Source organism: Vitis riparia, chromosome 9 (genome assembly GCF_004353265.1).
Source record: "Vitis riparia cultivar Riparia Gloire de Montpellier isolate 1030 chromosome 9, EGFV_Vit.rip_1.0, whole genome shotgun sequence".
Taxonomy (NCBI): Eukaryota; Viridiplantae; Streptophyta; class Magnoliopsida; order Vitales; family Vitaceae; genus Vitis; species Vitis riparia.
In genome coordinates this window covers 18509384-18521377 of record NC_048439.1, presented here as the reverse complement: position 1 = coordinate 18521377, position 11994 = coordinate 18509384, and the positions used below count along the sequence as shown (strand labels likewise).

General features: G+C 32.0%; 1 protein-coding gene across 3 annotated transcripts; it reads right to left on the bottom strand.

Annotated features, from left to right (window-relative positions):
* Positions 1 to 6590: 6590 nt before the first annotated feature.
* Positions 6591 to 10806, bottom strand: LOC117921956. Of its 3 annotated transcripts, none has more exons than XM_034839898.1 (7): positions 10537 to 10806; positions 10082 to 10195; positions 9347 to 9427; positions 9176 to 9265; positions 8987 to 9091; positions 7015 to 7988; positions 6591 to 6868 (listed from the first exon to the last, which is right to left on the bottom strand). In XM_034839898.1, exons 1-7 carry the CDS (start codon positions 10615 to 10617, stop codon positions 6793 to 6795), a joined length of 1521 nt encoding a protein of 506 aa, XP_034695789.1. In that variant the 5' UTR covers positions 10618 to 10806; the 3' UTR covers positions 6591 to 6792. The 3 variants fall into 3 exon arrangements, with proteins under 3 accessions (XP_034695789.1, XP_034695790.1, XP_034695792.1); XM_034839899.1 differs by having other exon boundaries at positions 10082 to 10208; positions 10537 to 10626; XM_034839901.1 differs by lacking the exons at positions 9176 to 9265; positions 9347 to 9427.
* Positions 10807 to 11994: the final 1188 nt, after the last annotated feature.

Here is an 11994-nt window from a genome sequence, read left to right as displayed (position 1 = left end):
ATTAATCAATTAACTCAGTATAAAGATACCATTCACTTATCCCTGTGCAACTTTGTGTAATTACTAATACGCTCTTATGTACAAAAGTGTACTAAAAACTTATCCAACCTTCACAAGTCATGCCAACAAGGAATATGAGCTTAGAGAGGAGACCATTGGGACCAATAGGAATACTGGCTTCCTCATCATCAAATTTTGAAATTGACTCAACATCTCACTATAGAGAGTCAACTACACTCCAATACCTTATGTATATTACAACAACACTAAGTGCTCAGGTTCGTGACCTATTATCCACTACATGCAAACTTCCCATGAATTGGTGTTCGTAATCTAACAAAATAGTGTTATCACCTATCAAGATTAACTTTCAGATCATTGAGTTACAGATCCCACTTATTATGTGATCAAGTGACATACTCTGGCTTCAAAGAGCATACGTCAAATACCACTAAAGGAATTACTTTGATAACAGATTTCATGATCACATGTCATTTGGATAAAAAAAGGGACACACTGTCTCAATCTTATGAGATATCACGGTGCCTCTATCGAGAATACTTGTTGCCACCAGCCTCCATCAACAGTGACCAAATCCATAAGGATATATGACCACTTTAGGGTTTCACTCATAGGTTAAAGCATCTTGTTGATTTTGCAACAGACTCAATATCCTCTCAAGATTGAGAAACCATGCAATATAGTAGCTTGGTGAATCATGATAATTGATAGCCTTACATCATGATTCACCATAGATCTTGTCCAGTGTGCATCACATATACTAGTGCACTCACCATGGAAAACCTATCCCGACGGCCAAGACAAACCATCCATCCAATTAGGAGGTGGTGCAATATAGTCTCTACTAGATTGCCCAAATCCATGAACTAACCATGGACAACTTATCTACTTATAAGGAACCCATGACTTTATCTTTTGTACAACTCTTAATGCACCCAAGTCATGTACAATGTAAGAGATATGAGTTGAATGCTCAAATAAATGTCAATACACCAAAAGAATAGCAAGGGGATAGTTAAGTCTAACTTTGTTACATCATGTATTGCTTTTAGAGGCTTAATCCCATCACCTGTATGGTTTAATTAATCAATTAAGACACATTTTAGGTTAGATTAAGTGGCACAAACCTTGTTGGGCTCAAATCACTTAAGCCTAGTAAGGAAACCCTATAAATAGCCCTTAGGGGTTTGGGTTTCCATCGATTTTTGGTGTAAGAGTTGTCTTTCACCTCTAGAGAAAGAGAGCATAGGATTCCTCCATTTCAAAGCCCATGCTTTGGAGTGTCAAGATCATGGTTCGAGTTATCATGCAAAAGATTTTGCGTATATGAGACCTTCAAATTCTTCAGGCTTTATTTTCATCAAATGGATTTTGATTTGAGAACATTTAGATCACATGTATGAGTACTATATCTATAGATCTATAGTTAATAATAGTTTTTATTGTCATTTTATTTTGTTGTGATATATTTAAAGATGTCTAAGGATAGATGTATGCATCTATGAGATCTAGGGCATGGGAACAAATAATCTGGGATTCCCAACAATAGTAGTCTCATTTTGAATTGAATAAATAAATAAATAACACTAAGAGAATTTTATTCTACTAACAAATTATCCTACCAAAATACAAAACCTACCAATTGAAATTCAAATTGAGTAAAAAAAGGATGCAAAAGTTATAGAGGATCCTTGAAAGTTAATTACTATAATTAGTAAATGACATGGTTCATTGACAATAGAAAAATTCAAATCTACACCTAAGACCCTCATCATAAAAAAAGCTTTCATGTACTTTGATTACATATTGTGATATCCAACATTCTTATATATATATATATATAGTTGGGATAGTATAAGTGATACCATAACAACTAAGCCTTTGGCTTATAGTCTTATAGTTGTCTCCCGTGTTCTCCGCCATGTGATCAATCACATCTTTATCATGGGAGAAGGACATTAGGATGAGGTTTCATATTATGAGGTGTTCTTGATAAATTCAATTCTAACTAGGAAAAGAATTAATCTAGGATTTATTATCCTCTAACATAAGGTGGCTTGCTACGAGAGCAAGTCTAAGGTTATGCCTTATAAGATTTTTTACTAAGGTGTTCAAGGAGTTTAGAGTATACTTGACTAGAGAGAGAGAGCCATTCAAGTTCCATCTATCTATGACACTTATAATGCAAAGTACAAGGACCAAATGCAGTTTAAGAAGCTACTGAATAGGTCTTGGGTTAGGAAGGTGGCTGGCCAATCACCACTTCCACCGGGTGTAGATGAGGATGATGAAATCCTCGAGATAAAGAGAAGAGAGTTTCATATGGATGATTAGACAGAGAAGGCCTGAACTAAGGTACCTTTATGCATAAAGTATCCTGACATGACCTATCAATCACATCCTAAGTAGACAACTCCAATTGAGAAGACTTTCTTCATAAAGCCCACTTTCATTGAGGTTCCTCCACCTCACATTTTTTTAGTCTAGTGGCCTTTATGTTACTCTTACTTTAGACTTTGCACCATAGATGGACCTTTTCACTCAAATCAGCTCCTTTGGCACACGTATGAATGAGATACCTCTAATTAGTGGTTGTCGCTTCTACTTTCTTGAGGATGAGATGGATTAATATTAGTTCGGTTTTACTTCATAGTATGAAAACTTAGCTACACGTATTGAGAGTCTAACTACTCACCTTGATCATTTTGAGGCTACATTCATCATGCAACACAATGAGTTGATGGTACTTTTGATCAATTTTTCCATCTCCTCCTTCCCAACCTTGATAGTTTTATGTGTTCTCCCTTTCTTTTTTTATATTACTAAAGGAGGAAATATTTCTATAGGCATATATATAGGGAGTTTAAGAACATTGATTGTTGATTAGGAACATACTTTTGGACATACATGCATACTTTTTATATTTGTTTAGATATTTTTGCTTATGTTGCTCATCCTTGTAGAGCTCTTATTTATCCATGTTTTGGCTATTATTGTTGTACTCACTCTTTCTATAATGCTTTTCATGGACTCTTGTGCTTATGGTTAGTTGTCTTAATCTCTTTTACATATATTAAGCTTTATTTATTTGATTTCTTTTATGCTTATCTTGAGGGAGAATCTCTTCCCTAGATAGCCTTAGTGTTGTTCTCATAAAAAAAAAAGGTAGATTGTTAGCCCAAGAGTTCTTTTAATTGAGTTTTGATCATTAAAAAATAAATATTAAACCTAATAATGGTTAAATCAAGTAAAAGTTTTAAGTTTTATTGATAATTTCCAAAGAGAGTTCAAAATATGCCTTGAAAATTTTTAAACGTCATGAAGGGATAGATTCTTGAAAACTCAAGATGTCTAAGTGTTGGGATTGAGCCTTGAAAAGCATGACATGATGTAATAGATTGAGATTCATTTATAAATTTATTTATTTATGTTTCTTTGTTTCCCTTAAATATCTCATTTGTATTAATTGCTTATTTGAACATACACACTCTACATTACTTACATTGTACATGACTTGGGTGCATTAGAAGTTACACAGAAGATCCAAATCATGAGTTCCTTGTAGAGTGATGAGTTGTTCATAGTTGGTTCATGGATTTGGACTATCTATCTAAGATTGTAATACACTACCTCCTAATTGGAGGGATAACTTGTCTTGGTTATTGGGATGATTTTCCCATGGTGAGTGTACTAGTGCATGTGATGCACATTAGATATGACCTACGATGAATCATTACATAAGGCTATCAATTGTCATGATTCACCAAGCTACTATACTACATTGACTCTCAATCTTGAGAGGATATTAAGCTTATGTGAAAGTTAACAGGAGGCTTTGACCTATAAGTGAAACCCTAAAGTGGTCATATATCCTTATGAATTGGGTCACTATTAATGAAGGTTAGTGACAATAGATATTCTCAATAGAAGCACCATGATATCTCATGGGTTGAGACAATGTGTCCCCTTGGGTGATCCAAATGACATGTGATATAGAAGACTATGGCTATAGCATTTCCTTTAGTGGAAATTTGACATATTTAAAGTTAGAATATGTCCATTGATCATAAAATAAGTGGGATTTGTAACTCAAGGATTGTAGAGGTAATCTTAATATGTGATAACACTACCTTGTTAGATTATGGACACCGGTTCATGGGGAGTCTGCATGAAATGGATAGTAGGTCATAGACCTCGAGCTTCTTCTCGTTGTTATTTACATAGGATACTAGAGTGCAATTGATTCTCTTTAGTGAAATGTTAAATCAACTCTAAAATTGGATTCTAAGGGAGCCAGTACTCATATGGGTCTCATTGGTCTCCGCTCTAAGCTCATATACCATGATAACACGGTTTATGAATGATGAATTGACTCTTTGTTCATTTTTGTGCATAAGGGCATTTTGGTAATTACGTAAGGTTGCACAAGGGATGGTGAACAAGTTCTCTGGATTGGGCTAATTGATTAATTGAACGGCCCTATGTGGTTAATTAATCAATTAAGATCCATTTTGGGTTAGATTAAGAAACCCATTTTGGGTTAGATTAAGAAACCCATTTTGGGCTAGATTAAGTGACCCAAGCCTTGGTGGGCTCAATCCAATTAAGCCTAGTAGGGAAACCCTATAAATACCCCATAGGGGTTGGGGTTTCCGTAACCTTAAGAGAGACTTTGTTTTCCACCTCCAGAAAAAGAAAGAGATAGTGAGAGCCAAGATATCATCATTTCCAAAGTCGACACTTGGACTGTCAACATCGTGGTAGGAGTCATCAAACAGAAGATCTTAGTGTACAAGACTTCCAGATTCATTGTTCTTCATCTTCACCAAGCAGAATTGATTTGGGAATATCCAAATCAAAGGTAAAGTTCTCTAATGGCTTTCCTCTTGATCCTAGAATTGTAAAAATATTTTATTTTATTATTATTATTATTATTATTATTATTATTATTTGTTTCCATTGCATAGGATCTAGAGGCTTAGGGTAGTTTTGCATGCACCTATACAATCTAGGGTAAGGGAATTGAGAAATCCAAGGTTCCAGCACTAGGAACAATTGTAAGATGAATCTCATGGGTGCACTTAAGGTTAAATTATTTTTCATGCATTTCCAATGCATTTATTTGTACCTTGTTTTCTTAAAAATAACCTTAAGCTCTTAAAAATGGATGAATATGTTTTTTACCTAAAAAAACTTAGGCTAAATTCTTTCAAAAATGCCATATAAAGATTTTTAAATGAAATGCTCAAGCTATTAGAAGGTTAGAATTGGAAAAGAAAGCTTTCTGGGTTTTTTTTAAGCCCAATTGATCAAGGGTACGTTAAACTAATCAAATCAATTGGGGAATTGGGTCAACTGGTTAGGCTTTCTCAATTGGGGATTGATTGAGTTACTTAAGAATATGCTTTCTCTTCTAGAACCTTGGTGTTGTCACTAGAACCTTTGTATTTCTCGGTCGAGGCCTAGTTAAGGGTTGACCAAACCTTAAAAAAGGCTAATGATCACCTACTATGCATTAAATATGTTAACTAACTGCTAATCAATTGGTCGAATCGGAACCCAACCAATCAAGGGTAACTTTTGTTATTTCAAGTGTTTGAGACATTTTTCTATAAATTAGAGAACTCCCATGCATTTATTGATAAGAGGATACCTACATTAACTTGTTAATCTACCATTTTATTTCATTCAAGGTTCTTTACTCAAGTTGTTGAATCATTCTCTTGCAAATCCTTTAGTACACCCTCTTGATTTCATTCTAATTATTTCTTTGTATTGATTCTCACTATATGTTAGAATTGAGTGTTTTAAAATCCCATTTATTTGTCCGAATTTTAATGGTTAAGACTTCAAGTTGGTACCAAATATGAAGAGAGTGTAGTGTCCATTAAAATCGTAAATCCAAGTATACCAGATTAGAGGTTTGGTTTCTTGCTTAGTGGAACTCTTAGAAAGAAAATTAAGGAGAGTGGACATAGGCATGATTGTCAAACCACTATAAAAGTGTTTTCTTCTCTTCACTTTTTACTTATTTGTATTAATTATTGTTTGTTTATTGTTGAATTTGAAATTTTTTGAAAAGTTTTTAACTCTCTTTCCCTTTTTCCTCTTCCTTGGGTGTTTTCCTTAAATAAATTAGTCATTTTTCATAGTGTTCAATAGAAATGTTATTATAATTTGAAAAATCTAAGATACTAAGTTGATATATATCAAACTTTAATTTTATTATATATGTGAAATTTGAATTATTGAATTATAGCATAAATATATATGATAAAGGTGAAAAAAATTAGATTAAAACAATAAAGTCATATACAAGATAAAATATTAAATAATAGAAACAAAGTACAAAATGACGACAACTTAGAGACATTGATGGGACTTTTTCTATGAATATACTTTAGTTGTACTTTTATAAATTTTAAAAATAATGGAAGTTATCCCATATGGGAAAACACCATTCTCAAAAATTAATTCCCATTTAAAAATCAAATCATTTTTCTTCCACACCACATAGACCATTATCAATTTAAAGAAAAAGCAGCATGCCCTAACACATTGGCATTATGTAACCAAAATTTTCTTCTATCATTGGAGTAGATATCACACCTTCAAAGTTCAACTCAATCACTACTTTGATAGATGATAGTAGTCCCATTTTGAATTAAATACTCTGTCAACAAATTATCCCACCAAAATGCAAAACCTACCAACTGAAATTCAAATTGAGTAAAAAGAAGGATGCAAAAGTTGTAGAAGATCCTTGAAGTTCTATCGCCAGAGTTGACATGTGCCATGGTTCACTGACCATTTTCCTCCACATCGATAGCAGAATTCGAATCCACATCTGCGACCACCATCATAGAACAAGTTTTCATATACTTTCATTACATATTACGTATATATATACATGCATATATATATATATACATGTAGAAATCAGCATTACTCAAAGCAACCAAGAAAAAAAAATGAAGGGTGAGTAAATCTGACCTGCAGGTCAAGTGCACACAGCCTTCAATTTTTTCTACGTAGAATTTGCATTGGGGGCATCTCTTCCATTTCTTTTCCTCGGCTAGCTTCTTCAGCAGCATATCTTCCCTTCCTCTTTCATCTGCATTTAGCCTCTGGACTTCTCTGCATTCCATCCCCGAATGCCATGGAACACGACACTGTACGCAGAAGAGTCTCCGGCAATGAGGACACTCAGACTCTCTCATCATCATCACTGCTTCTGCACTGTCATTCAGCAACATGGCTGAGCAGTCCTTGAAAGGGCAGTAGAATTTCTCCGAATCAAGAACCAGTGTCTCGATTATTGCCCTTTCCCACCTCTCCACCACCGTTTTGGGCAAGAATCCCTTGCAGCGCTCCGGATCTAGCACACCTCTGCAGTCCATACCCGGGCATAGAATCATGCCGGAGTTGCTTTCAATCTTAACTTCTACGTGTTTGCTTATGCAGTCAGTGCAGACCGAGTGCCTGCAGCCCTCATTTCTGAACATCCCAGTACTTTCCTTCCTTTCACAGCAGATTTCACACATCCCATAAAACCTAAACCTTCCCTGTGATGCTTCCCCCACTTTTTTACCAGATTCTCCCACTACCCGGAGCTGATCCTTATGGGAATTCCATGGATACTCACTCTCTCTGCTGACTCCTCCCTTGTTGCAGTCCTCAAAAGGACTCTGGTTTTTTTTGGATTCAATATGGAGTGCTTCATACTTTGCTGCATTCCATCTTTGGAATACAGGTCCGGGGACAATTCCAGGGCTAAGTTCTAGAATAGGTTTACATTTATAAGCCGGGCATCTAAACATACTACTCGTGCCCTTGTTTAGACACAAGATTTTTGATGGTTCACCAAGTTTAGGCTTTCCCATCAACTCAAACAAAGATTGTGATGCTGCTCTTGCTTTACTTGCCGATGATCCGTCTTTTTCCATCTTCACTGCTGCTTTTCTTGCCTAGTTAAAATCCAAAGTAAATTCACTAGATTTTGTAGAAATTTATGCTCTATTTGGTAACTATTTTTACAACAAAAGAAAAATATATTTGACAATAAAAAATTTAAAAAATAATTTTTTATTCTTAAAAATAGAAAACATATATAACTTGGTTGACCATGTTTTCTGAAACTTGTTTTTAAAAATTCATTTTTTATTCTGTAGCTTAAAAAGAGTTTTTAAAAATAAGTTTAAAAAAATATGGTCAAATAGGCCATGTTTTTCTTTTGCTTTTAAAAACTAGTAAAAATAACTTTTAATTGTTCTCCAAAATATGTTCTCTATTTCACTTTGCTTTTAAAAATTGTTTTCAAATAACAATGACCAAATAGTAATGAAAATTTTTAAAAACAATTTTGTATTTTTTAAAAACAAAAAATCATTTTTAAATCACTCGATCAAACAAACTCTTTTTTTTAGATAAAATCTTTTAGTTGCACTTATTTTCTGAGGTTGTTTTAAGGAATAATTATATAAATGAAGAATGATTAAAAATAAAACATTATATGTAAATATTATTTTAAAAATATAGAAAACAAGTGAGAGAACATTTTAAGCACCTAAGGGCTTGTTTGGCCAGGTTTTCAAAAACTATTTTTAAGTTAAAGAATAAAAACAATTTTTAAAAACAAGTTTCAAAAAACATAACTAAAGGGGTTTTCTAAAAATTATTATCTAATTCGCTTTATTTTTAAAAATTATTTCTAGATAACAACGGCTAAATAGGATTAAACATTGTGAAAATAAGTTTTCTGTCTTTAAAAATAGTTTTCTGTCTTTAAAAAAAAAACTATTTTTAAATCATACAGTCAAATAAACTCTAAATAAACTTTTGTTGTACAAAAAATAAGAGATTGTTTTCAAAAAAAAAAAAAAAATCAGAACTATTTTTAAAAATATTTCCTAAAGAGAACCATAATTTTCGGTTTATCAAGCATAAGATGATGCATGCAACATACTTCACCAAGTTTAGCCTTGTCCTTGATCTCTAGAGAATGCGATGATGCTCTTGCTTTACTTGTTGATGATCGGTCTTTTTGCATCTTCACGGATGCTCTCGTTGCCTAGTTAAAATCGAAAATAAATTCACTACATTCTAAAGAAAAATAATTTTCAGTTCATATATAAGAGTGATGCATGCAACATACTTTAGCCTTTTCTATCATCTCCATCAAAGAATGTGATCCTCCTCTTTCTTTACTTGATGATCCATCTTTTTCCATCTTCTTAGTTAGTGCCTAATTAAATTCAAAATTAAATTCACTGGATTTTTATTCAAAATCATTTTTGTGAAAGCAACAAACTACACCAAATCTTGCCTTTGAGATGATCTGGTTAAGTGTATATGATTCTGCTTTTGCTTTACTCCTCGATGATCCATCTTTTTCGATCTTCAGTGCCTAATTAAAATTGAAAATAAATTCACCAAGCCTTGCATAAAAATAAATTTTAATTTATTATGAGTGCATTTGGAAGTATTGATAGTGTTTTTAATGGAAGTATTTTATCATAAATCGTCTTTAAGAGAATTGAGTGTTTCTTAAAAAATCACTATAAGTGAATTTTCAAAATTTTCAAAATACTTCTTAAATTTTGTCAAAAGCTTAGGACCCATTTGACCATGTTTTCATTTTTGGAAAACAAGTAGGAATTGTTTTCACCGATTTTTAAAAACAAAATGTAAATATAAACCCATTTGACCACGTTTTGTTTTCTGAAACAGTTTTTAAAAACAAGTTTCGAAAAATGAGGTCAAATGAAATGTTTTTAAAAATGGGTAAAAACAACTTCTATTTATTATAAAAAAATTATTCTTTATTTCACTTTGTTTTTAAAATTTATTTCCAAAGACTAACGATCACACAATATTAAAAAGTTTTAAAAACAGTTTTTTGCTTTTAAAAACAAAAAATTGTTTTTAAATCACATGACCAAACAGACTCATAGATGTTTTTTCAAAAGCACTTTTTAGGATTAAAATGCTTTCTAAAAATACTTTCAAATGAAATCTAAGCCTAACAACAATAACCATAACAAAGATGCATCAAACATACTTCACCAAATCTCGCCTTTTTCATGATCTCATCAATATTATGATAATGTAATGCCGCTTTTGCTTTAGTTGTGGATGATCCATCTTGTTCCATCTTCATAGGTGCCTTTGGTGCCTAATGAAATTCACTACCATTTTATCAAGCATGGCACAATGTTGCATGCAACATAGCCAATCAAGAAAATGAGAAGCTAAACTTGGAAAAATGAATAGCACCAATCAGAAATTTGTGTAGTATCTTCACTAGTGGAAATGAAAAGAAAGAATTGAATTTGATCTAAAACCCATTAAAGAAAAAAACTCCCTTGTTTATCTAAAACCCAGAAAGAATCTTCATGATTCAGTTGAGCTGAAAAATTACCTTTTTCTTACGAACCAAACAGAAGAATCCTTTAAGACAAAGGCAGAATGAAAAAAAAAAAAAGAAGAAGAAGAAAAAACTATGGAAATGAATACCTGAGAGTGGATACTCCCACTAGAGGAAGCCAAATGGGACTTACTTTTCCCTCTATCAACCTCCTTTCTCTTCCTCTCCATTCCTAAATTTTCTGCTTTCTATGAAAAATCTGAACTAATTTGCAGCTCTTCCGCATACTTGGCGTCTGAAACTACGAAATCTTCAGTATCTTCAAGCTGATCCAGGAGGGCTGAGAAGTAGAATTCATCGACAAAGAGGTGAGCAGAGGTGGGTTCTTGAGCCATATTTTCTGAGTGTTTCTTGCTTGGTTCTAGAGAGGGGTGTGTGTGTGTGAAAATAATGGTGGGATTTTATTACTTTACCACAAACTTGGCTTTGAAGATCTCTTCTCCCATTGGTGCCGACCTATGGTTGACTCCTAGTGACTTGTGTGAATTGAAGTAACTTTCCAACTGCGTTCCCAAAAGTGCCTTAATAACTTAGGGCTGAAGTTGGCTCCAACGCCACAATACCTTCCTTCAGAAGTACCAAATACTACGGGTTTGTAAAACAGTTTTTGGCTTTTAGAACAAAAAAAAAATAGGAAAACATATTTAACAATTTGAGAATAAAATATATATTTTTTATTTGTAAAAATAGAAAATAAAATATTTTCAAATAACATCTTTTAGAACCAATTTGAGAATCAATGTTGAGGTGATTTTATAAAGTGTTTTTAATATTTTTAAAATCTTGAAAATTTTTATATTTGAAGTATTAGAAAGTTTAAAAACATTTTCTAAAATCATTATTAAACATATTTTTAGTTGTTTTTGTTTGTTTTAAAAGAATTGTTTTAAAAAATAATTATAAAAATATGAAGAATGATTAAAAATAAAAAATTACATAAAAAAAAGTTATTTTAAAAATTTATTAAAAATATAGAAAATAATTTAAAAACATTTCAATTCTCAAACATACTTATTTTACAAAACATTAAAGAATATTTTTTTAAAACTATTGTAATTTTCAAAACTAATTTCGAAAGCGAATTATTAAAAACAAAACATTATACATAAAAGTTATCTTTAAAATATATTTAAAAATATAGAAATCACTTTAAAAACACTTTATGTTTTCAAATATATTTGTTTTACAAAATATTGATCACGAATAGTTTTCAAAAACTGTTGTGATTTTTAGAACTATTTTTTAAAATGGTTGCAAAATCTAACCATGCAATTCCACCCATTCATTTAATAAAAATCAATGGATCCTATAATAGATAAAAATCTTTTTCTTTTTTTTTTCATCTTCATCTTTTTCAATCTTAAATATATTTAGTTAAAAATATATTATTATAAAAATTATTTGGAAAGAATATTATAAAATAGTGAAATAAAAAATAATTTAAGAAAGTAAATTTGAAAAAGAAATGCATTAATATCGATTTATAAAACATGGCGACTAGGAAAAAGGAATATTCATACGAGATTTATTTAGTAACAAAAATAAAG